At 40.2% G+C, this 27,339-nt stretch overlaps 1 protein-coding gene across 2 annotated transcripts; it reads right to left on the bottom strand.

The window, feature by feature from the left end:
• LOC310691960 (vomeronasal type-2 receptor 26-like) lies at positions 1-27,339 on the bottom strand. 2 transcript variants are annotated; one of them, XM_083472262.1, is made up of 7 exons: positions 27,288-27,339; positions 24,851-24,944; positions 22,298-22,424; positions 10,391-11,251; positions 9,812-10,039; positions 9,075-9,201; positions 1-1,106 (listed from the first exon to the last, which is right to left on the bottom strand). In XM_083472262.1, exons 2-7 carry the CDS (start codon positions 24,883-24,885, stop codon positions 202-204), a joined length of 2,283 nt encoding a protein of 760 aa, XP_083328388.1. In that variant the 5' UTR covers positions 24,886-24,944; positions 27,288-27,339; the 3' UTR covers positions 1-201. The 2 variants fall into 2 exon arrangements, with proteins under 2 accessions (XP_083328388.1, XP_083328389.1); XM_083472263.1 differs by lacking the exon at positions 27,288-27,339 and having other exon boundaries at positions 24,851-24,977.

Raw genomic sequence — 27,339 nt, 5'->3', positions numbered from 1 at the left:
AGTAGGTCCGTAGAAGCAAATCTAAGGTAGGGTTTGGGGGCAAATTGAAACAGGATATTTCCATTTCAACTCCATTCCCCATAAATTGAGTGTGGAATGTTTATTTAAGACAGCACCTATGCTTGAATTGTCATGACGTCCCCTTCACCAGCATTTCCAATAATTTCTGTATAAGAGCTGAATGGATTTATTGCTTTTCCCTCAGTTTTTTTTTCTGTTTATCAGTTGTGCCTTGCTGTTCAACTCTGGCCTAAGCACAATAATGTAACATTTAGGGAAAAATATGCAACCCAGTAATCCAGCACTGGAGGATAATATGGAGAAACTCTCCACAGCTACCATGTATTTCCCTTTGGTGCTTTGGTAGGTTGGAATGAAGGTTAACCAAACACTGCAAAAAACCAACATGCTGAAAGTGATAAATTTGGCCTCATTGAAACTGTCAGGTAGTTTCCTGGCTAGGAAAGCTACAAAGAAACTGACAATGGCCAAAAAACCCATATAGCCCAAGACACAGTAAAACATGACAGCTGAACCCTCATTACATTCCAGTACTATTTCCCCCATGACTGAGTGCATATCTGTATCTGGGAATGGAGGGGAAGTTCTCAACCAAAGAGTACAGATGCCAGTTTGAACGAATGAGCAAGAAAGGACAATAGAATTTGAAAGTCCTTTCCCCACCCACTTCCTCATCCTAGATCCTGGCTTGGTTGCCATGAATGCCAGAACCACAGTGATGGTTTTTGCCAAAATGCTGGAAAGGGCCACAGAGAAGACAATGCCAAATGCTGTTTGTCGGAGAAGGCAGATTGCCTTTCCAGGCTTTCCAATGAAGAGGAAGGAGCAGAGGAAGCAAAGGAGGAGGGAGATGAGAAGGATGTAGGTCAAGGTGTGGTTGTTGGCTTTGACTATGGGGGTATCGCTGTGCTTCACAAAAGTTAAGAGTACTAAGGTTGTGAGGAAGGAGAAAGTAATAGCTAAGGTAACTAAACTGACCCCTAAATTCTCTTTGTAAGAGAGGTAGCTTGGAACTTTGGGAATACATTGAGATTTTTCCTTATTGGAATACTGATCTTCTGGACAATTGGCACAGGCATCCATGTCTGGAAAAAAGAAGAAGAATTATTTAAATTACTGTATTTTAAATAATTATTTAAAGGTGCTGACCAGCATTTATCTAGACAACTGAAGTGTCTCATTTTGTCTTTTTTTAAATAAATATTTACTGAAATTTTACAAATTATAAAAACACACACAATACACAATACAAACATACACACACCAAAACAAACATGTATAATTTCAAATCCTTTTTTTTCTTAAAACTTACTTCACCGACTTCCCCATACCTCCCCTTTCTGCATTCCAATTCCCAAATTTGTTTCAGCAAATCCTCCCCCTTAATTTTATCTAATTCCCCCCCTTTTCTTTTCTTTTACTTAAACTTTTACCGCTATAATCCCTTACTTTCTATAACCACAACATCTTAACACTCATTAATTTTACAATATTTCTTAAGATAGATTTTAAATTTCTTCCAATCTTCTTCCGCCGTCTCCTTCCCCTGGTCTCGGATTCTGCCGGTCATTTCAGCCAGTCCCATGTAGTCTATCACCTTCATCTGCCATTCTTCCAGAGTGGGTAGGTCTTGTGTCTTCCAATACTTTGCGATGAGTATTCTTGCTGCTGTTGTAGCATACATAAAGAATGTTCTGTCTTTCTTTGGCACCAATTGGCCGACAATGCCCAAGAGAAATGCCTCTGGTTTCTTGGGAAAAGTACGTTTAAGTACCTTTTTCATTTCATTATATATCATCTCCCAGAAAGCCTTAATCCTTGGGCACGTCCACCAAAGGTGAAAGAATGTACCTTCAGTTTCTTTACATTTTCAACATTTATTATCGGGCAAATGGTAGATTTTTGCAAGCTTGACTGGGGTCATGTACCACCTGTAAATCATTTTCATAATATTCTCTCTTAAGGCATTACATGCCGTAAATTTTATACCAATGGTCCACAACTGTTCCCAGTCAGCAAACATAATGTTATGACCAATGTCCTGTGCCCACTTTATCATAGCTGATTTCACTGTTTCATCTTGCGTATTCCATTTCAGCAATAAATTGTACATTCTTGACAGATTCTTAGTATTGGGTTCTAACAGTTCTGTCTCTAATTTTGATTTCTCCACCTGGAAGCCAATTTTCCTGTCCTGTTTGTAAACCTCCATTATTTGATAATAATGGAGCCAATCTCGTACTTTCGCCTTCAATTTTTCGAAACTCTGTAATTTCAGTTTATCTCCCTCCTGTTCCAAAATTTCCCAATATTTTGGCCATTTGGCCTCCATATTGAGCTTTTTCACGGCTTTTGCCTCCATTGGTGACAACCACCTTGGGGTTTTATTTTCCAACAAGTCTTTATATCTAATCCAAACATTATATAATGCTTTCCTAACAATGTGATTTTTAAAAGCTTTATGAGCTTTAACCTTGTCATACCATATATATGCATGCCATCCGAATACATTGTTAAAACCTTCCAAATCCAAGATATCTGTATTCTCAAGAAGTAGCCAGTCTTTCATCTAGCAAAAAGCTGCTGATTCATAGTACAGTTTTAAGTCCGGCAGGGCAAATCCCCCTCTTTCCTTTGCATCAGTTAAAATCTTAAGTTTTATTCTGGGTTTTTTGCCCTGCCAGCATTTTGTCTTCTTTTAGTCCTTTGGTCAGCTCCACATTTCTAAAAGGGAGTGAGGGCATTGTTGTTGCAGTTCCAAATAAATCTGTGGATGATGTTGAAATGGTATACTGTACATCCAGTGTCACACAATGGTTAGTGTTGGACTAGGACCTAGGAGACCAGGGTTTAAATCTGCATTCAGCTACAAAGCTTCCTGAGCCAGTCACTGTCTCTCAGCTTATCGTCGATTTTTGTGAGGATACAACAGAGATAGGTGAGAACAGTGAAGACAATCTTGAGCTCCTTGGATTAAAGGTGGGATATAAATGTAAATCATCAACCTCCTCTAAATGTTTTTTGGACATTAGTAACTCGCTAATTTAATAAATTCCATTATTTTACAGTGGTACCTCTGGTTATGAACTTAATTCTTTCTGGAGGTCTGTTCTTAACCTGAAACTGTTCTTAACCTGAGGTACCACTTCAGCTAATGGGGCCTCCCGCTGCCGCCGCACTGCTGGAGAACGATTTCTGTTCTCATCCTGAAGCAAATTTCTTAACCCGAGGTACTATTTCTGTGTTAGCGGAGTCTGTAACCCACATTTTTTGTAGCCCAAGGTGTTTGTAACCCGAGGGACCACTGTAGTAGGTTGCTGAGGTATGCCAAAACTCACCTCATTTAAAAAAAAACAAATCTCCACTAACTTATTAAAAAGAAATCATGTCCGAAAATTAGAAAAGAGGATAGGAACAACTGGCAAGTTCGGCCTCGGAGTTCAAAACAAAGCAGGGCAAAGCCTACTAGAGTTCTGTCAAGAGAACAAGTTGGTCATCAAAAACATTCTTTTCCAACAACACAAGAGACGACTCTACACATGGACATCACCTGATGGGCAGCATTGAAATCAGATTGATTATATTCTTTGCAGCCAAAGATGGAGAAGCTCTATACAGTCAGCAAAAACAAGACCTGGAGCTGACTGTGGGTCAGATCATCAGCTTCTTAGAGCAAAATTCAAGCTTAAACTGAAGAAAGTAGGGAAAACCACTGGGCAGTAAGATACAATCTAATTCAATTCGTTATGAATACACAGTGGAAGCGAGGAACATGCACTTATGCTAGTAAGTTTGGAAAACTCAGCAGGGACCAGAAGATTGGAGAAGAAAACTGTGAGTGAATGCTGTCTTCTGCTGCTTACAGAAACTTGGCTGACACCAATTATTCCTGACTCAGCCATAGAACTAACAGGCTATACAGGGTTCCGCCATGATAGAACAGAGGACTCTGGTAAAAGAAGGGGGGGAGGTTTGTGTGCATACGTGAATAACAGCTGGTGCACAAACCACGCTGTGATAGCCAGTCATTGCTCCCCAACTGTGGAATTTATGACGCTTAAATGCAGACCTATATATCTCCCCCGAGAATTTACAGCAGTACTGATAACTATAGTATACATTGCACCTGATGCGAACATCAATGAGGCAATGGGTCTTCTGCATGATGCCATCAGCAGACAACAAGGCAAGTATCCCGAGGCTGCATTTCTTGTATGCGGGGATTTCAACCAGGCAGATTTGAAAGTGGTCCTACCTAAATTCTATCAACACATAAAGTGTGCAACCAGGGGAGAAAGGACTCTGGACAGGCTGTATACAAATGTCAAACAGGCCTATAAGGCCGAACCACTGGCACATCTAGGCCAATCTGATCATGTCTCCCTGCTCCTGACTCCTGAATATATTCCACTGAGGAAACGGACTCCAGCTATAAAGAGGGATATTACAATATGTCCAGCTGAAGCATCCCAACAACTACAAGACTGTTTTCATGACACCGATTGGGAGGTATTCACCCAACAGGATGTAGAGACTCATACTGAGCAAGTGTTGGACTATATTAGGTTCTGCACTGACAATGTAACACGGAGGCGCCAGATAAAGATCTACCCAAACAGGAAGCCCTGGATGACAAGGGAGGTTCAGGGGTTGCTAAAGGCAAGAAATACTGCTTTCAGAAGTGGAAATAAGTCGTTGTACAGCTTAGCTAGAGCAGATTTAAAGAGAGGTATCCGTGTAGCAAAGGAGGCGTATAGACAGCAGCTGGAGAATCATCTACAAAGTAACAACACCAGGCAGGTGTGGCAAGGTGTACAAGAATTAACAGGGTATAAATCCAAGGATTCCCTGGCAGACAAGGGAGGGGCATCCCTCGCAGAGGATTTGAATGCCTTTTTTGCCCGTTTTGAAGTAACATCTGCAGCAACACCTGCTGAGGCTTTACCACCACCATTCCCTGTGAAGGCCTTGCCACCATCACCACCATCACCATCATCAGTACAAAGGAATGTAGTAGTCTCTGTGGAAAAAGAAGAGATGAGGAAGGTGTTGAAGGGAATCAACCCAAGGAAGGCCACAGGGCCAGATGGGGTAGCTGGAAGGGTATTGAGAGACTGTGCAGATCAACTAGCAGGAGTTTTCACTGGGATCTTAAATCGATCCCTAGCCCAGGCTATTGTTCCATCCTGCCTAAAGTCCTCTACTATCGTTCCAATAGCAAAAAAATCTAACCCGGAAGATCTGAATGACTTTCGTCCAGTAGCACTCACACCTATAATCATGAAGTGCTTTGAAAAGCTGGTACGAAATTATGTCATTGCCTGCCTACCAGAGGGACTGGACACATTCCAATTTGCTTATAAAATGAAAAGATCGACAGAGGACGCTGTGGCGATTGCCCTCCATGCCGTTCTTGCACATTTGGAGCAGCGGGGGGGGGGGGGGGGTTATGCCAGACTGCTTTTTTTAGATTTCAGCTCGGCATTTAATACCATTCTACCACAACGTCTGATGTCTAAACTGGAAGATCTGGGGCTTCCGTTATCACTTTGTGGGTGGATATTGGACTTTTTGTCAGACCGCCCCCAGAGGGTTCGGTTGGGCCCTTATACCTCTAGTATGCTTAAGACTAACACAGGAACACCACAGGGATGCGTACTCAGTCCGCTCCTTTATATTCTCTACACGTACGATTGTGTCGCTGCTCACCCTAGTAATAGGGTGGTCAAATTTGCAGATGACACAACCGTGATTGGGCTCATCTCTGAAAGGGAGGGTGAAACGGACTATAGAGATGAGGTGGAGCGGCTGACAGAGTGGTGCAGAGCTAACAACTTGCTCATAAATACAAGGAAGACAAAGGAGCTTGTGGTGGACTTCAGGAGACAGAAGAGCAATGTCCAGCCACTTTTGATTGATGGGGTCTGTGTGGAGAGGGTAACAACGTTCAGATTTTTGGGCATTGAATTACAAGAGGATCTGTCCTGGAGTGTCAACACAAGGGGGCTTGTGAAGAAGGCGCAGCAGAGACTGTACTTTTTGAGAATTCTAAGGAAAAACCATCTTCCGCAGAAACTGCTGCTTGCCTTCTATCACTGTGCCATTGAGAGTGTGCTCACTTATGGCTTATGTGTGTGGTATGGAAGCTGTACTACCCGGGACAGGTTGGGGTTGTGCAGAGTTGTTAAGGCAGCAGAGAGCATTGTTGGCTGCCCACTCTCCACCTTAGGCAGATTTATGCCACAAGGTGCCATAGGAAGGCACTGGACATAGTAAAAGATCCATCGCATCCTGGTCACTGTCTCTTCGAGCTCCTGCCGTCGGGACGGAGATACAGGACGATGAAGACAAGAACGAGCCGTCTTAAGAACAGCTTCTTCCCCAGAGCGATCTCGGCCCTGAATGGGAAGCCTGGACTTTGAAAGTCATCTAATTTTCCTTGCTGTATTATACTGTATTGTTTTAATTAGTGTTTTTATAGTTGTTTTGATTTTGTGTGGAGTGCCCTACCTGGGTGGATGGAGCAGCCAAGTAATTTCGTTGTTCCCGAGAAGGGGCAATGACAATAAAGATATTATTATTATTATTATTATTATTATTATTATTATTATTATTATTATCAGTGTACATCCCAATCCCAAAGAAGGGCAGATGCTCCAACTACCGCACAATTGCACTCATTTCACATGCCAGCAAAGTTATGCTTAAAATTCTACAAAGCAGGCTTAAGCAGTATGTGGACCGAGAACTCCCAGAAGTGCAAAATGGATTTCAGAGGTGCAGAGGACCAGAGACCAAATTGCAAACATGCGCTGTATTATGGAGAAAGCTAGAGAGTTCCAGAAATACATCTACTTCTGTTTTATTGACTATGCAAAAGCCTTTGACTGTGTTGACCACAGCAAACTATGGCAAGTTCTTAAAGAAATGGGAGTGCCTGATCACCTCATCTGTCACCTGAGAAATCTCTATGTGGGACAAAAAGCTACAGTTAGAACTGGATATGGAACAACTGATTGGTTCAAAATTGGGAAAGGAGTACGACAAGGCTGTATATTGTCTCCCTGCTTATTTAACTTATATGCAGAATTCATCATGCAAAAGGCTGGACTGGATGAATCCCCAGCAGGAATTAAGATTGGCGGAAGAAATATCAACAACCTCAGATATGCAGATGACACAACTTTGATGGCAGAAAGTGAGGATGAATTAAAGAACCTTTTAATGAGGGTGAAAGAGGAGAGCGCAAAATATGGTCTGAAGCTCAACATGAAAAAAACGAAGCTCATGGCCACTGGTCCCATCACCTCCTGGCAAATAGAAGGGGAAGAAATGGAGGCAGTGAGAGATTTTACTTTCTTGGGCTCCATGATTACTGCAGATGGTGAGAGCAGTCACGAAATTAAAAGACACCTGCTTCTTGGGGAAAAAAGCAATGACAAACCTAGACAGCATCTTAAAAAGCAGAGACATCACCTTGCCGACAAAGGTCCATATAGTTAAAGCTATGGTTTCCCAGAAGTGAGAGCTGAACCAAAAAGAAGGTTAATCACTGAAGAATTGATGCTTTTGAATTATGGTGCTGGAGGAGACTCTTGAGAGTCACATGGATTGCAAGAAGATCAAACCTATCCATTCTGAAGGAAATCAGCCCTCAGTGCTCACTGGAAGGACAGATCCTGAAGCTGAGGCTCCAATACTTTGGCCACCTCATGAGAAGAGAAGACTCCCTGGAAAAGACCCTGATGTTGGGAAAGATTGAGGGCACAAGAAGAAGGGGACTACAATGGATGAGATGGTTGGACAGTGTTCTTGAAGCTACCAACATGAATTTGACCAAACTGCGGGAGGCAGTGGAAGACAGGAGTGCCTGGCATGCTCTGGTCCATGGGGTCACGAAGAGTCGGACACGGCAAATTGACTAAACAACAGTGCTGATTTGACTTTCTTGGGGACTGAGGAGTTTTGTGAGAATCCTGTCTTTAAACAAAGTGGTCAGCTTTTGGCAGTGTTCTTGGATACCCAGGCTTCCTGAAAACCCAATGGTATCTCCTAATGCACTTTTAAAGAAATGGGAGCAGAGGTTTTTTTTTAAGGTAAATGTAACAACTTCATGTAAATACCAAACCAGTGTTCGCAATATTCTCATGTACTTGGGAACCATTCTCCATGGCTTCATGTGTTTCAATGAGTGACAGGAAGATGATGTAATAAGCAGAGGACAAATTTTTAATGGACACACCACCCTTGGCCACCTAATAATTTTAAGGCAATTTCAATCCCACATCAAAAAAAATATGAAGACAATTATTATTTTTGTAAAGCAGTCTGCAAGCATTGGAAGAAAACTTTTCACGCATTAGAGAATTGCTTTCAGTATAACAATAGTATGAAGACCTTGGCAAAAGAAAAAAGAAAAGGGGGGAATACCCACAGTGAGAAATATAGTTTTCATTTCTACAGTTCTTCATTTAACAGGAATAAACATTTTTACAGGGGTTTTTGGATTTCCTGGGATTTTGGATGTGAAGTATTCACAAAGTGCCCTTGAAATCCAAATGTTGGTATGTTCATTTAATTTGTGAATTTTAGTCCCAAGGCCTCCTGGAAGCCCCATGTACATTGTCTTGAGTTTCTCTGTCTGCTAGCCAAAGGGCTCTTGTTCTAGCAGATCAGTGAATTTTATCGTTGGTCAGCAGAGGAAGCCAATGCAACAGTTGCATTAGGGCAACTTCACTGCACAACCTTGTGCAATCTATTGCCCAGCAAAGTAGTGAGCAACCTGGTCATGCATTCTCTTGTGCAGCAATGTTCTACTGGCACAAAAACACCGTCTGGTGGAACAAGGGCTACACTATGGGACTTTAATGCTACACTGCATCCCAACCATAATGTCTCTAAAAGTGATAATTTTGTTGGGGGGGGGCATTGTTACTTGTTTTAAACCTGTGTTGCACATTACCTTCATATACATTAAATGGGCTACAGATTCTTCAAAGAAACATCCTGTGTTATGGAATTGTATTGATATTTCTGTACATTATGCCTCCTACCTTTCCACTTAGAGACCATTCCTTCTGGACATGGAGCACAATCGTAGCAGCAAAATTTCTCCCCTTCCTTCTTTTTCCTGCTGTAGCCAGGATAGCAGTTGTCATTGCACATAGAAAGTGGATACACCTATAGAGAAACATCAAAGTGGGATTTGCAATTACAGATTAATGCTCCTCAGTCATCCACCTCTCCAACAGCTAGCATATATGAGGGGTAGAACGTGGATGAGCCCTGTACAAATGCCTTGTGGCATTTGCCCAAGCCCTAAACAGCCTCGGCCCTGTAAACCTGAAGGAGCATCTGCATACACATCATTTAGTATGGACACTGAAGTCTAGTTCTGGGTGCCTTATGGCATTCCCCTCACTGTGACAAGGGAAAATACAGGGAACCAGACACCCACCCTTTGGAACACCCTCCCATCAGATGTCAAACATGAAAACAATTACACAACCTTTTGAATACATCTGAAGGCAGCCCTATATCAGGGAAGTTTTTAATATTTGATGTTTTGCTGTGTTTTCATTATTTTGGAAGCCACCCAGGGTGGTGATGCCTCCCACTTGCCGTTGGGGGAGATTTAAAGATGTGTTTATGGGCATGTACAACCCTTTCTGTTGGCTTTTACCAAAATTAAAACTGGAATGTACAAAGTTGTTTTCAATGGCTTACATAAAATGGCTTACAGGACAAAAATTGGTCACAGACACAACATAAACAGGCAGCTATATTTCACCTGATTAAAACTTTGATGCCACACAATTTGATCATCATGAATGATTAACTCCTTGCCTGTGGGAGCCTGAGGTTCCAGTCTTCCAACTTTGAATCTAATTACCGACCCATTAGGGGAAATCAACCAGTTTGTAATGTCAAAACCTACAACTAATTCCCCATTTTCATCAAAGCACACAGTATCTCCAGCACTGTTGTTGAACGTGAAGCCTCTGAGAAAGTTATGGATCTAGATTGAAAGAGAATATAGAGAAAGGGACTATTAGGTCTGTCTTTCATTTTATTTGGACAGCACGTGTGAAAACTTTATAGTACTCGACGCCACTTCCCTCTGTTGGCTCCAAATAGGAAACTGGTTATGTTTATTTACAACACACACACACACACACACAGCAACCCTACCTTATTTTATCACATGGTTGGTATTTCTTACCAAAATGAATTTGAAAGAAACAAAACAAAGATTGAAATGAAATGAAAAGCACAAAAATAGTGGGACTATATTATGCAAATATATAATCCCTTTTATTTTTTTATCGAAAGCTAGCTCATATTTTTCATTTACATGAGTTACAGTTACCTGCCATGGTTGAACATTTTGAAAAAACAGTTTCTCTCCTTCTATCAACCTTCTCTCATTGGGGCTGGATTTGTATATGGCATGCAAGGAAAGTGCCACTGCATGTACTGCATTGTAGACATTGTAGCTGTGTCCAGTCATGCTCATTTCAAATACACTTCCAGGAAGACTCTCCAGGTTCTCTTCCCCTGTGCAGGTTTTCTTCTGGTTTTTCTCTTGGCCCATAGATATTTCTAGTGAACAGCTGAATGCCTGCTCCCAGAAGTCTTGGATAAAGCCATCTCCTTTTTTCCAGGAGGGTTTTAGCATCTGAAGGAACTTTGGGAATCCTGATGGCTGATTTGAGTGAGCTGTGAAGGATATGGTACCATGAAAGCTTTGTAAATCCCAATCTTTTTGAACAGAAAGTGATGCAAAATCCCAGTGAGATGTAACAATCCACACTCTACCCAGAGGTGGCAAAGAGAAGAAGGGTGCTGCAAACAGCAAAAATCTCAAACCTTGAAAAGATGGAGGTTCTCCATATACAAAAAATACTTTAGCTGTTGCCTCAAATGCAATTGTATAGCTGTCAAAATGCTGTACTGCCAAGTCTATAATTTCATCCAGATAATTCCATTTTGGTAGTCTTAATATGAAAGAATAGCAGATGCCATTTTGTGAAAGCACTGGCACAATTGTTTGTAAAAACCTGTCCCCTTTGTCATCATCCACAGCAATGAGTCCAACCCATGTCCATCCAAAATGCTGAAGTAAGCGCACTATTCCTATGTGCTGGTGGGCTTCATTTGGGACCATCTGATACAAAAAAGGGTATTGCATTTTAGCATGCTGTCCTGGCAGAAATGATCCATAAGTGAGCTGGAAGGAAATTTATAAGCATTATTCAAATGGATCCCAAAAACATATTCTATCAACGTATTTCAGTGAGTCCTGTAGGCAATTGGGTCAAACAACCTGTGGATATTGAGAGCAAGAGGAGCTGCAACAGTCGGCTGTTCAATTGTTGAACTGCTCTTATATCCAATGTTATTTAATATTGCAGAACCTTTCTTTTGGCTAGATGTCATTCCATCCCAAGTGCTTTGAGGCAGGTATGCTGGCTCCCTCTTTATTTAAGGGCATGTACCTTTGATAATCAGGAGGTAGGATCTATAGTACATGTATTTCTGTTCGGTAATTTATATGGTTTATATATGATTGATTGATATAGGAACATGTTCTATTCATCATAGTGTCAAAAACATGATGACATGTGAGAGGAATACAATGACCTAAGGAACAATAAATCATTATGCAGTAAAAACAAACAATTTATTTGTCATTTTCCAATTTATAGTGTATAGAAAAATAAAGGGGGCAGGACAGGAAAACATGAGCCACTGTTTCCAGATTACCATCTCCACAGGGGCAGAATCGTTTCTCAGTTGGAATCTTTTGGTATCTGCCTCAAGTACGGCAGAGGGCATCACATCCAATCTGGCCAATGTGAAGGCACATCTGTATTTTGGGATAGTTAATTTATACAAATATGGTGCCAGGGAATCAAACTGAGAAGGGGGGAAAAAGGCATACCAAGGACAGAATTTCTTTATAATGGCCGGATTGTTCTGTTGCTCTAAGTCCTTCAGACACTGTCCAATTAGCCTTTTTGCTTTAATAAAGCCCGCCATGAGAAGCTGATGTGGGAGAGGTGTTTTTGGTGCACATTTTTAAAACAACCCACTTTTGTGGGGGTCTTGTGTCACTAAGGGCAGTAGACCAGGTGGATTTAAATTTAGACGGAGCCAATAATTAAGAGTTCTTTGCCAGGACTGAGTTTCTACAGAGGGAAGACTTGCCTCCAGTCATAATGCTGCATTCGGGACACAGGGTGGTATAGAAAAAAATCTGCCTTGAAAATTTGGATTGGACAGTTTCAAGAATGCTACAATGATTACCCGTCCAAATTTGGGCCCCATAAAGTATCTGCACCAAAGATTTGGCTTGAAAAACTTCTAGGGCTGCTGGGAGGTATTTGCCGCCCTTCGTATGGAAAAAACAGGACAACATCTTAGCACTTTGGGCTGCTTTTTCTTTAACACATTTTTGGTGTACATCCCATGACCCTGATGACTGAAAGACTATGCCCAGGTATTTAAAGGCTTTAACCTGCTCAATTGAATAATTGTCCATGCTCCAGCTATGTGATCTATGTTTCCTTGTGAAAACCATGACTTTGGTTTTCTGATAGTTTACCACCAGCTGTTCTCTCCTGCAGTATGCTAAGAATTCTCCTATCAACCTTTTTAGGCCTATTTTTGTTCAGGATAGGAGAACCGCATCATCAACATATAAGAGCACTGAGATTGGTTTTGTGGCTAATTTGGGAGCATGAAACTCTGGAGATGTTAAGCTTTTAACCATGTCATTGATATATAGGTTAAATAAAGCTGGGGCTAGAATGCAGCCTTGCTTAACCCCCTTTGTGGCTGGTACAGGGCCTATGAGTTGGCCATTTGTGGAAGATCTTACGTACAGCACAGTATCTTTATATAGGCCATTAATCAAAATTAGTAATCTTTTATCTATACTGGATGTATTCAATTTGGCCCAGAGTCTTACTCGTGAAATTGAATCAAAGGCAGCCTTCAAGTCAATGAAGGCTGCATATAAGACCCCACAGGTTTTCTTGGCGCATTTATTGATGAGATGTGCTAGGACAAAACAGTGATCTATGGTAGATCTGCCTTGCCTAAATCCAGCTTGCTCCTCCACCAAGATAGTCTCAGCGTCCATCCAACTAATTAATTTGATATAGAGGCGTTTTGCATATAATTTTATGCCAGGGGCCTTTTTGTTCTTTAGCTGTGCCATCAAATTCTCTACTTCCTCTGTGGTTACAGGTGGCCAGTGAGGTGAAACCTCTGATTGAACGCTCAGCTTGTTAAACTGAGCTTCCTTATTATAAAACAATGATTGGAAGTATTGGATCCACTCTCGGGGTTCAACAGTACAAATGAGTCCGTTACACTCCTGTTGCAGTCACATTAAACCTTTTTTACCATTACCATTACTTGCATTTACAAGGTGTATCTAACATCTTATACTACTAGTGATAGACCAAGAATATCAAATAACTTGGCCCAAAGTCGTTTCTAACCAAAATATCACGGGTAACTACTGAAATCATGATGGTGTGCCACAGTTGGAAAATCACAGCTTACCTGTGGAGTTTTGTGGATTGCTGAAATGATGGCCACATTGACAGAGATCTCAGAAAGACATCCTCCAATGACAGCTATCAGATTGTTCTGGTTGTGACACTTGAAGTTGGGGACAAACCTATGTTGTGCAGAAAGCAGACTGAGGGTGGCCTTGTAGGTCATCCTTGCAGTGTAGTAGCTATTAAGAATGCTGAATCCCAGGGAGAGATTTGATAAAATATTGGGACTCTCGTTGATCTCTTTTACAGCAAATGCCAAGGCCAGGATGTGCTGGTAGTTCTTTGGCACTGAACTGTAATGAAATTTAGAGTTGTTACAGCTGATAAATAAAATAATTCTGTTGGAAGCAATAAAAAGGCATTTCTATAAAAAGGTGTTCCTATTCTTCAGAACTGATCTTCAAGAATAAATGACTTGTAGAAAGGTCTCTGTGAATTGAATTCAGAGACGTTGTATGTACCCTTGTTAACTATGAAAATACTTAAATAAAAACAACTATATAGTCAAGAATGTGGTGTAACTTTAAAACCTTAGAAGATAATAGACATGATAAATAAAATATTTGAATTGAAATGCTGAATTCTTAAAATGTTGATGGTTCATTCTACTTAATGAGCTTCTATGTGCACTTATTGGATTTACTCCCTTTGCCTAAAAACAACAAACAATAAGCCCAAGGTAGATAGTCCATATATAAACTATGACATGCCTCCTAACTTTTTAAAGGAAATGCTGAGAAGAAGGGAGTGAAAATTTTTTGGCCATCTCTCCAACAACCTATTATTATTAATATTATATCACTCAATACAGTGGTACCTCAGGTTAAGTACTTAATTCGTTCTGGAGGTCTGTTCTTAACCTGAAATTGTTTTTAACCTGAAGCACCACTTTAGCTAATGGGGCCTCCCGCTGCCACTGCACCGCCACCATGTGATTTCTGTTCTCATCCTGAAGCAAAGTTCTTAACCCAAGGTAATATTTCTGGGTTAGCGGAGTCTGTAACCTGAAGCGTATGTAACCTGAAGCATATGTAACCCGAGGTACCACTGTACATGCAAGAAGCTGAGAATCACTGTACCAAGATGAATATGGGTCAAGCAACTGATATGGTCCAAACATATAAAAGAATGAAGAAAAGAGAAAGAGGATAAAAAACTGAATTCTTACATCGATTCATAAATCACAATCTGTGCAGGCTGTTTCATAAAAGAGAGGAGATCATAGAGGTAGAATACTTGAGAAACAATTTCACCAATGAGAAGGTCTCCTGACTGGTAAAATTTATGAGTAATGGGAAGGGGATCATTATATATGCTGCAATTAATGGAATGTTTCTTGCATACAGCATGACATAGTAGTGCTAGTAGCAACACAATGACCAACATGATCCTGTTGATAGAATACCTCTGCCAAATCCGGGCTCCAAAGTTTTCCTCTACAGAATTTGACACAGTTTTTATCAGGATTGCTACAAACTGACTTGAATGGTGGATGATTCTGTTACTTCACTGATCTTAGGGAATTTGAGAACCACTGCAGGTAGTTAATAATGGCTCTTTTCCACCAGTGTCATTGAACTATGTATTTCCTTTGGTTGCCAACTAAATGATGTAACTAAGCTCTCACTTATATTAATGGGACTTAAATTGTTTCAGAGTTGTCTGATTGATTTAAATAGGATCTAAGGTCAGCAAAATTCAGGATCAAATCATTTATTTCTTCACTCTTCATCTAATGGTGAAAAATGAAAATGTAGCAATGTTTCAGTGTGCAAAAGTGGGGTAGAATGGTATAGCCATCTAAATCAATTGTTGCAAAAGAATGTAAGATGAATAGTGGAGAAGCAGGTTGCATGTTTTTTTGTCCGCGCTAACGAATACCTAGTCAGAATCTGGGATTAGGAAGATATGCTGGTCAAGGAGAAAGCAGAGATTTATTTGTTTTAAGTATCACAGCAGAATGAAGTTTTGGTACTGGATACCTTGATATATATATATATATATATATATATATATATATATATATATATATAAACTTAGAAGAGAGTAACAGAACCCAGTTCTTACCTACATCTCATTCTGAACATAAGGGTTTTATACTATTTTTCAGATGAGGATAGTTGATCTTGCTAATAGGCTCTGAATGTCAATTGTGCTAGAGGTTGCAAAAACCCATAATTTTGATAAAGTTAAGGATGATTATCACATCCCCAGTGTGTTGATGAAGCAGTATCATGCATGAGAAAACTACTAGGAATTTTCCTTATTGGAGTGATACAACTATTATTTTCTCATTTTAGGTATAATTAGTAGTATGTGGCACTTCCCCAGCAGGTCCAAGCTGCCTGTCTCCAGATCTAGATATAAGTTTTTCCATGTATCTGCTATACATTTTGGAAAGTTGTTTGTTCGCTATACATTTGGATGAGATATTCTAACCAATTTTTGCATAATGGTTCCTAAGATCAAGAAGCAGGTTTTCACCTATGTTTGTATACAGTTGGTGCCATTCTAAATCCTTAAAAAATGCACTTGTTTTAACCACTGATTTCAAATCTGCAATAATTTGGGGACTTCTTTAAGTAATTCCCGAGTGCCAAGAAATTTAATGTTTTTGAGGTTTTTCTAAAGAAGTGCAATGAAAAACCAGCACTTCTAGAATGGCCATACATGTGGGTTTTCCTGGACAATTTCATGATTGCCAGAAATCCCCCCAGATGCTATAAGTCTTGGACGAATCATGGATATGTCTAGAAAACCCCAGAAGTATGGCAGTCAGAATATATATATATATATATATATATATATATATATATATATATATAAAATACATAAATAACAACAATACCGTATTGGTCCAAATATAAGCCACTCCTTTAAAATTGGAAGTGGGGGGGGGGGAGAGAGAAAATTTAAAATACCCGAATATAAGCCTCTCCATTCCTCGGTGCTCCTGGCTGCATAGTGGGGGTGGGGAGCTGAACTGCGTTGCCAGCGGCCTTTCCCCTTTCCTTGCTCTCTCCCTTCCTGGCCTTGGGGGAGACAACAGGGAACTATGCTTGGGTCGGCCACCGCTTTGCCGCGCTCCTGGTACTGCCTCCCCCACGCTCCTGGCTGCATACCATAAGGTTGCGAATGTAAGCCGCACTTACACTTTTCATGGTAGGAATTAGGGAAAAACATGAGGCTCGTATTCAGGCCAATAGAGTACTTTCAAATATACAACAATTGCTTATTAGAATGACTAGATTACTGATAATATTGGAGAGAATTATTCAAGCCTTTCAGAGGGTGTTACAAGTGTGTCCCTGGACTCACATGTATGTAGCCAGCACTCATGTATCTTCATATTGACACTGCTGAGAGGTTTAGGATCTTTTGCTGGAGTTACGACCTAAGTTAGGAATCCACCAAGATGCTTCTGCACAGTTAATCAAGAATTGTTTTATTCAAATGTAAGGAATGTTAGCAAACCAAAGTGAGAAAGAAATGGAATGTTTCTGGCTAAACTCTGCAAACAGTACTATGAGAAGAGTTGTTTGATTAAGCAAGTACCTATGACTGAATTATTACGACATCACTACAACCAGCATTTCCAATGAACTACATATGCAAGCAGAATAATGATATGCACTCATGTTCTTATACTTTTTTTGCTGATAAGTTGTTCAGCTCAGGTCTGAATATAATAATGTAGCATTTAGAGGAAAAGATGCAACCCAGTAACCAAGCACCAGAGGACAACATGGAAAATATCTCCACAGCTACCATGTATTTTCATTTGGAGCTCCGATAGATGGGAACAAAGGACAACCAAACATGCAAACACCAGCAAGCTGAAAGTGATAAATTTGGCCTCATTGAAACTGTCAGGTAACTTCCTGGCAAGGAAAGCCAAGGTGAAGCTGACAATGGCCAGCAAACACATATAGACTAAGTCACCATAAAACATGGCAACTGAACCCTCATTACATTTAAGTATGATTTCCCCATTCAGTGAGTGTACAGTGGTACCTCGTGTTACATCCAAAGAGTACCAAGGCAAGCCTGAATAAAGGAGCAGAAACGGACAATGTAATTTGCTAGCCTTTTCCCTATCCATTTCCTCATCCTGGAGGAATCCTGGCTTGGTTGCCATGAATGCCAAAACTACAGTAATGGTTTTTGCCAAAACACTGGAAACAGCCACAGAGAAGATGATGCTGAAAGTTATTTGTTGGAAAAGACAGGTCAGCTGTCCAGGCTGTCCAATGAAGAGAAAGTGGCAGACGAAACAAAGTCTTAAGCTTGTGCTGCATAAGAATATTGTATCAACTAGTGCTAGATTATGAAACTAGGATGCATATATTGAAGTGATTTACTACATATAAGTGTATTAACAAATGTGAGAGTGAATAAAACATTGAAAGGACATTCTTTGTCTGTCTTCTCTTGGGTCTATGAAAAAGAGTAATGGTGCTGTCTTGGAGCTGCATAATAACTCTTAGTACAATCACTGTGGTCTAAACCACTGAGCGTCTTGGGCTTGCTGATCAGAAGGTCGGCAGTTTGAGACCCCGTGACGGGATGATCTCCAGTTGCTTTGTCCCAGCTCCTGCCAACCTAGCAGTTCAAAAGCATGCCAGTGCAAGTAGATAAATAGGTACCACTGCAATGGTAAGATAACAGAGATTCCATTGCCCAGAAGCGGTTAAGTCATGCTGGCCACATGACCCGGAAAGGTGTCTGTGGACAAATGCTGGCTCCCTCGATCTGAAGCAAGATGAGGGTTGCAAACCCACAGTTGCCTTTGACTGGACTTAACCTTCCAGGGGTCCTTCACCTTTACATGTCAACGATAAAAATATGCATAGATTGAAAAGCCAACAACATCAGTAACAGTTGGTGGCAGTTGACTCTTAAGAAGGTTGATTAATCTGAGTTGTATTCTACGTGGGTCAGCATGTTTGGGCAGGGGTAGATAGATGGAAAGAAACAAGGGACCCTGGCTCAGTCTTTCCAAGGACCTTGTCTTCCTACTCCCAATTCAGGTTTAACAGCAGCAGCAACTCCAGCCCCCTCCCCCTTGACATAGGCAGATAGGCAGAGCCGTAACTAGGTGATCTTGCACCCCTGGCAGAACTGTCCACATTAGCTCTTCTTTCCACCTCTCCTCCAACCCCAACCCCTCCACCCATTCAATTAACCCGCAATTTAAAACCATTTCTTATGAGGCAATAATCAATATTTATATTTAAGGACATATTTTAAGCCAATTATGTGCCCCCCCATCGCCTGTGCCCCATCTTGGGGGCCCACCTTGCCACACCCTAGCTATGGCCCTGCAGATAGGCAGGTAGTTTCCTTCCTCCTCCTCTTCTCTTCCTCCTCCTCCTTGTCCAGGCTGCCCTTTCCCTTCCCTTCCTACTGCTGGAATTCCTGGGAAATCACCACAGACCAGCAGCAAATTGCTTAGATACAGGCACTGGTCCATGAACCACCATTTTCAGTAGCGTTTTTCCAACAGAGAGAAAATAACAATAATATTATTACCTTCATTCTCTATTTTATATTTATTCATGGAATATTTATTTCAGTCAATCATTCTGTTTGGCTGATGAGTATGAAGAGAATAAATATGCAACTTCACCTTGTGGATCTTGACTTGCAAATAATTTCACTAAAATGTCAAAGAAAAGGTCCATTAAGATCGTTGAAATTAATTTTCAGGTCAAGAAAGCTTTAGAAAGCTTTAGAAAGGATGTTTCTGAGTATATTTAACCTCTGTGAAGTACTGTATGTGTCGGTCATTATACTATTCATTCTACCATTCAGATAGTATACTTGAAAGGGGGAGGGAGGGAAGTGCTATCTGTTTTTAATTCTCATATAACTTAGTCTTTTCCTGATTTTAGTTGCTCCCTGTTATTCAAGTCAGCCCTGAACAAAAGAACATAGCATTTAGGGGAAAAGATGCAAAGCAGTACTCCAGCACTGGAGGATAAGATAGAGAAGATCTCCACAGCCACCATGTATTTTCCTTTGGTGCTCAGGTAGGCAGGAACAAAGGACAACCAAACACTGCAGAACACCATCATGCTGAAAGTGATAAATTTGGCTTCATTGAAAGTGTCTGGCAACCTCCTAGCAAGGTATGCCACCGTGAAGCTGACAAGGGCCAGGAAGCACATATAGCCCAAGACACTATAAAACATGACAGTTGAGCCTTCGTTACACTCTGCTATAATTTCCCCATTGACGGAGTACATGTCTGTATCTGCGTATGGGGGAGAAATACTCAACCAAAGGGTACAAATTCCTACTTGAATAAAGGAGCCTGAAAACATGATAGAGTTTGTCAGCTTTTTCCCCATCCAATTTCTCATTCTAGATCCTGGTCTAGTAGCCATAAATGCCAGGACTACAGTGATGGTTTTAGCTAACAAGCTGGAAAGAGCAAGAGAAAATATAATGCCAAATGTTGTTTGTCGGAGTAAGCAAATTAGCTGTCCAGGTTTTCCAATAAAAAGCAAGCAGCAGAGGAAACAAAGTAGGAGGGATACGAGAAGAATGTAGGTGACACTTCGGTTGTTGGCTTTGACGATGGGTGTGTTCTGGTGCTTCACAAATATTATTATCACCAAAGCTGTGATCAGAGCAAGAGCAAGAGCAGACAAAGCTAAAGTCATCCCTAAAGGTTCCTCGTATGAAAGGTAGGTTATGACTTTGGGAATGCATTGGTTCTGGTGGAAGTTTGAGTATTGATCTTCTGGACATTCGGTGCAGGCATCCATATCTAGAATAAAATTTTAAAAAATTGGATACTTTTATCGTCATTGTTGGAGCTGCATCAAATCTCTCCTCATTTCCAAGTTCATTAGCCAAGGGTTGTCATTCATCTGCAAACTCCTCACATGCGAGGACTATCCATCCTTGCTTTTAAGCAAAGAACAGTTCCATCAGATGTGAGATATCAGCAAAGAAGGTGTTTTGAGGTATATGGCACATTATTCCACAGATCCTAGTCCAGAACTGGGGGGAAGCTATGCCAGCCCTGGAAGAACTAGCACAAAGCATAAAACTAATTTAAAAAGTCACAGCCACCTTCCACCCTGATGAGCATGCTGTTATAACACTGGTCTTAAGATCTACATTGGCTCCCAGTACATTTCTGAGCACAATTCAGGCCCTGTATATAGGAATATGTATATATTCAGGCCCTGTTCATCTCAGACAATAATGTCCAGCTCCAAGGGCCTTCTGGTTAGTCGCGGAGATTCAAGCTCCGGCACCAGGGGGCGGAGTGCGGGGCGGCGGGGCTGGTGCGCATCCTGGAGCGGGGTATGCTGCCTGCAGGGGCGTGGCACCCAGCGCAGGTGGGGGGGAGAGGTGCTTACTGGGATTGCGCTGCCAGGGGCTGTGCGTTTCACCTGCACTCCTCTTCCTCTGCCAGTACTTCTGGTGGTTCCCTCACTGCTACAAATGAAGTTATAGGGAACCAGGCAGAGGGTTTTCTTGGTGGTGGCACCTGCCCAGTGGAATGTCATCTCATCAGATGTCAAACAGTTAAACAACTATGCAACTTTTCAAAGACATCTGTTGGAAGCCGCCCAGAGTGGTTGGGGCAAACCAGTCAGATGGACGGGGTATAAGTAATAAATTAAATAAATAAATAAATAAATAAATAAATAAATCATTCTATTGATTCACATGTTTTACTTATTTGAAGAAATAAATTGAGATTAATAGGTTCTCAGATCATGTAATTTCAGTTTCTCAATATACATATCTTTTTTGTTTTTGTTTTGCTTTATATCTATTTTTCTATGGTGGGGTTAACAAAAATGGAATAAGTAATGCGTATTGAATTTTTTTGTTATATATATCATTGGAAAATTATAAGGAAGATGAATTTTTGAAAATTCAGCTTCCCCTTGATGTGATGTGTCTCACAATAAAGTTCTGTAGTGAAATATAGAATAAGAGATGTTACTTCCAATACCAATAGTTAGCAAACAATATATAAGAAAACCCATTTGGTGTCCTTCTAAGGCCCTTGCCAGAATTGCTGATATCAGAACATGAAAGTCTAAATAGTAGCTTGTTTTACTACATGTCTTAAATTTGGACTGGGCTACTTCTGAAAAGGAATTGTTTACATTGTTGGTGGAAAGTGTATTGCATATGGAATATTTTCAGCATTCAAACAAGATGATTCACATGTTAAGCATGATTATTTCCCCCCTTTAAAGCCGTATGGTGGGTTTCAATGTAGCACTCTGTGGACCAAGCACATGGTGAATGAAGTCCCTTCAGGCAATGGCACTTTCCCCCCTGTCCTCCCCCTATTCTCCATGAACTCCATAATTATCCCCTGGAGCCTTGTGGGAAACCTAGAATGGGTTTAGGTGCTGCAGGGGGGAAACAGCAGGGAGGTTCCATTGCATGCACAGGCCTTGTTCTGCACGCACAACAACTTAGCTGAATACCAAATATAGTCACGTCAGTCTTGCTGGATAATTGTGGAATTCATTCTGCACTTACTAATATTCAATTTATTACTCACCCTTTACCAACAGATCCCAACGGATGCAACATTTTAAAACTGTACATTAAAAACAGTTATGATACTGTTAAAATAATTAGTAGTACAGGAATGTACTGAAAACACCTACCTTAAGTTTCAAAGGCACATTGACCTCTGTGACAACCATATCTCCTACCTGTCTGGTTAGAAATCTTCCCTTCTGGACAAGGAACACATTCATAACAGCAAAAAGGCTCCCCTTCCTTCTTTTTCCTACTGTATCCAGGACGGCACTTGTCATTACACAGAGAAGTGGGAAGAATCTATAAATAAATGTCAAATTTTATCATTTTCATTACAATTCACATTTCATTGAATATCACCACACATTGAATAATAGACATATTTACCACTTCCATGGTTCCATTTATTTATCAATTAAGACTACATATTCTAATTCCCCTTTTATTCAATTATTCCCCCACTATAATTTTAAGAATTTAAACTGCTACATTTACATTAATCCTGCTAACACTTTATCTTGGTTTGATTAATTCTTGAGGTATTCTGCAAACATTTTCCACTTTTTCTTAAACACGCCATCTTCCTGATTTCCTAATCTGTTGGCTAAATTTGCCAATTGTGCATATTCCAATAATTTTATCTGCCACTCCTCCTTCTCTCTTTCTATTTCTGAGCATATACCTCAGACTGCTGTAATTTCTTAAAGAAATTCTGCACTTCTGGAACTGGCTGAAATGACTGGCAGAATCCGAGATTTGGGAGAAGAAACAATGGAAGAGGACTGGAAAAAATTTAAGGACTATTTACAAAAATACTATAAGTTGTATGAATGTTAAAAAATTGCACGATTTGGAAATTTTAGCTTCAGCAATTAGATTTGGTGAAACAGGAAACTAAGTTATAAGTAAGAAAAGGTTGAAATTTAAAGTAATATTATGTTTAATTTAAGGTACAAGTAATTGATAAAAAGTATTTTAAATCTAAAAATATAATATCTGAAAGGTACAAAATAAGACATGAAACAAGGAACGAGGTAATAATTTGCTGATATTTTTATTGTAAAGAACGCAGGGTGAGGAAGATGTGGGGAAGTCCAGTTGGTTGTAAAAAAGGGTTTTGGAAAGTTGGCTTTTTTCTTTTATCTTTTTTCTTGTTTTTTTTCTTGTACTTTTTGTGTTTTGTGTATATCTTTGAGTTTGTATCTGAAAAATGTAATAAAAAATATTTTTAAAAAAAGAAATTCTGCAGTTCTGCGGGGGCATCTGTTCCTAATATACCTCGTAAGAAGGTTTCTGGTCTTTTTATAACATTTTTTGATTTCATTATTTATCACCTCCCAGAATTCCTGCAGAATTCTACATGTCCACCACATATGATAAAAAGTACCCTCCCTTTCTTGACACTTGCAACAGGTACTTGATTCTGATTTATATATTTTCGCTAATTTACTCGGCATAAAATACCACCTATATATAATCTTCATGAAGTTTTCTTTCAACGTATCACAATCTGTAAATTTTAAATCCTTACTCCTCAATTTTCCCAACACACTTAATTCTATACTATGTCCTATATCTCTTTTCCAGTGTATCATGGCTGACCCATGCCAGTCTGGTTTCATGCCTGGTTATGAGGAGAAGGACAGAGGACATGTCAATGTCTTTTGATGCCATGGACCATGGTATCCTTGTGAGTTGACGTAGTGGACTCTACTTCTCAGTAACATCTGAAACAAGGGGGGCTGTAGAACCCAGTGTCCATGTGGGGAATCCCTTGAGGCTGGTCAAGAGGCTGAAGCTGATGCAAATTACAGTTGCTTGACTGTTTACTGGGAAACAATATTGGCAACCAGTCACACCACTGCTGAGAGAATGGCACTGGCTACTAATTTGCTGCTGGCCCATGATTAAGGTGCTGGTCTTCTTCTGATGCCCAAAGATGATGTTGAAGGGTTTGTGGAAGTGATCAAATGATTAGCACTCCTGAAACTGATTCTGAAAGAGACATAGACTTAAATTCCCTAGTAGGAAAATACAATGCTGTGATATTGGTGGTTCTAATCCCATTGGGGCCTGGGGAGATTTGATGGGGAATGATATCCCCATATATTTTCCTGCTCGTATTTTATAAAATTACTACCTGAAGACAGTGAGTAAGCAGCTTACGCCAGGGCCATCTTAGTTTTAATGTTCCATTTTTTGAATCCCCCTTCCTAAGTAGTTCTGCTGCCAACCATTTACTCTTTTGCTGGCAATTGAAAAGACTCTTCTTTCAGAAGGCCAGCTGCTATTCATTTATTCTTTGCCTTTTTTATTTTCTGTGCACAATTAAATTATTAGTTCTTGTTTTATTTCTGTATTATGAATGTTGCATTTGATTGATTTGCTGATGTTTTATCTGTGACCATCCCTGGGATCATGGGAGGAAGGATGGGAAATCAATGGAAATTAGGGCTATGAACCAATTTCTTATGCTTACTGTGAATATATCTACAGATTAGCCTTACTTTGCAAGCATTTCCTGAGTCTCCAGTGACCCTCTTTAAATGAAACCAACCCAGGGTAGATGTTGGAAGTTGGAAGTCTTGAAACCTTTTGCTGATTGCAGAATGGGGTGCACTAATTGGAGTGTATGTAACAATATGGAAAAAAAGTCGTCAGGCACATTTGAACAATCCATTTCCAGTTATTTGGGAGAAAAAGATTTACAAGTCTTCCTAGCTCACCTGGTTAAATGTTCTATGCCACACAATGCGTTCATCCTGAATGGTTAACTCCTTGCCTGGAGGAGCTTGACGATCCAGCCTTCCAATCTTGACTCTACCAAAAGATTGATTTGGAAACATTACCCAGTTGGTCACATCAAATCCTGCCATTATCTCTCCATGTTCGTTAAGCTGTATTGTCTCTCCAGCACTGTTGTTGAATGTGAGATTTCTTAGAAAGGGATGGAGCTACATTCAAAAAATATAGATAGGGGTAAAATGTTTGAATCCTCAGAGTGGTGAATACAACCATATTTTTTAGAGAGGTGTGCACTAGTTGTGTGTGTGTAGCCAGTCCAGACTTTTATGAAATAAAAAACCCTTAATTTAGTTTCACCCTAAAAAAATCATTCTAATGTTAATTTGTAAAATACTAGAGAATATCAGCCTCCACCTGATTCAGTAGAAGGGTCAAAAACCTGTTTATCCCTCTTAGGATCCATCACACAAAACAACAATAGGTTCAAAAGTATCCAAATGTATCAATGAAGATGGTGTGGCAGCAAGACACATTTCCACCAAGCCAAAGGAGCTTGGGAAGAGACAAATGAATAATTTTCAAGTGCAGGCAAAAACTCAACATGATGAGGATGCTTTCTAATAAAAGATGAAAAGGTAAAAAATCCCTCCTGTTTCTTTCTTTAAAAAAGTGTTCCTGGTATATTAGTCAGCCATGAAGATGTGATCAGCAGCCCTGAAGAATGCAGAATTGTAGAGTCAACCTATACATAGGGTCTGTCAGGGAGTTCAGTAGGGGAAGACAAGCTGACCAAAATTTGCTCATTTAGGAGGTAAGACATAAAAGTGGATGATTTATTAGTGAAAGTGCTATGTATAACACAGCAAACAGGGAAGCCAGCCATTCTCACCAAGCTATTTGATAGGAAAGAAACAGCCTTGAATGTAAGATCTGTTTATGTACATGAGATTTTAAATATATTTTTTTACACAGCTATGGAATAATATGGTATTTTAGGCCACCCAAGAGCAGAAAATACTGTGCTGTGGGTAAAATTACCTCCCATGGCTGCAGATTCTGCAAATCCACTCTAGCCACCTGTGATTTTTGTTTGGATCTAGATTGATAAATAGCATGTAGAGCATGTGCCACTGCGTGAGGAACATTGTACACAGCATAGCTGCTGCCAGTCATGCTCATTTCAAAGATTTGTAATGGAAGACTCTCCAATTTCTCCTCCTCAGTGCAACGTTTCTTAGGCTCTTCACCCACATTATTATTTTTCAATGAGCACTTGAAGGTCTTTTCCCAGAAATCCTTGATCAAATCATTTTGTTTTTCCTCAAAAGGATTTAGACTCTGAAGAAATGTCCTGAATCCCAGGGGTTCCTTTGAGTGTATAGATACAGATAAGGCACCCTGTAAATGGTGCATATCCCACCTCCTTTCATTGGTGGTTTTGAAATCCCAATGACTTGTCACAAGCCATACTTTACCCATAGGAAGTTGTGCCATATGAAGATACCCGATCAAAATGTCCATCAAAATGGAACTACCATAGACCACAAAAACATTGGCTTTGCTTGTCATGACAATTGAAATTTTATTAAATTCACTAAGGAGCAAATCCTTCATTCCTTCAGCATAAGCCAATGGCCATACCCTATGTATAAAATCAACACAGATGTAATTCAGGGTAAGCTGGGGAACTAAAGCTTCCAATAAAATTTCTCCTGTAATGTATTTCATAGTAAAGAGACCAATCCATGTCCATTTGAAATGCAAAAGGAACTTGACCAACCCATTGTACTCATGGACATCATTAGGGACCATCTGGTACAGTGAATGGTACTGCCTTCTTTCAGTCACCCTTGAGTCAAGACAATTATAGGTGAACTAAAAGCAAACACATGATACGAAAAGCACAGAAAATGTGTGGATTAATGGTATGCATTGCTAATATGGATTATTTTTGTCCACAGCCACTACTTTAGGTTAAATGAATATTTCATTTACCAGGGAAAAATAATGATAGTATCTTCAGATGAAGGGCAGTATACAAATTCAATTACTACTACTACCACTGCTACTACTGCTACTACCAACAACAGCAGCAGCAGCAGCAGATGCATAGCAGGATATATTTCGATGACTTTCTCATTAGAAGCAATGGGTTAGATGCATTCTTAAACTTGTTTCACTTAGTTCATATCAATAGATATTTCAAGCCAAGGCAATCTTGATGCATTTAATTTGAAATAATCTAAACAAACAGAATTTAGGGTGTAACCCACTGGTTCCTGGAAAGGTGTCTCAGTAGTCATAGGGTTTGTCTAATATTCTTCTCCAAAGAAGTGCAGGAGCTCAACCTGCAGAGAGGGAGAAATGTCCCTCCAAGCCCCCTCTCTGCTTATCACTAAGACTAAAACTCATACAGACCAACAAACTTTGAGGCAGACTGCAGCAGAAGTGAACAGGCCTACTGCTCAGT

This window comes from Podarcis liolepis (genome assembly GCF_965112155.1).
Source record: "Podarcis liolepis genome assembly, chromosome: 13".
NCBI lineage: Eukaryota > Metazoa > Chordata > Lepidosauria > Squamata > Lacertidae > Podarcis > Podarcis liolepis.
This window is presented reverse-complemented; position numbering and strand designations above follow the sequence as displayed.

Excerpts from the sequence above, each read along its gene's own strand:
- LOC310691960 (XM_083472262.1), bottom strand. The coding sequence starts at position 24,885 with ATGAACGCATTGTGTGGCATAGAACATTTAACCAG. Across the intron at positions 22,425-24,850 it reads GGCATAGAACATTTAACCAG|ATTCTTCCCACTTCTCTGTG; the intron begins GTGAGCTAGGAA and ends ATTTATTTATAG. Across the intron at positions 1,107-9,074 it reads AATGGTCTCTAAGTGGAAAG|ACATGGATGCCTGTGCCAAT; the intron begins GTAGGAGGCATA and ends TCTTTTTTCCAG.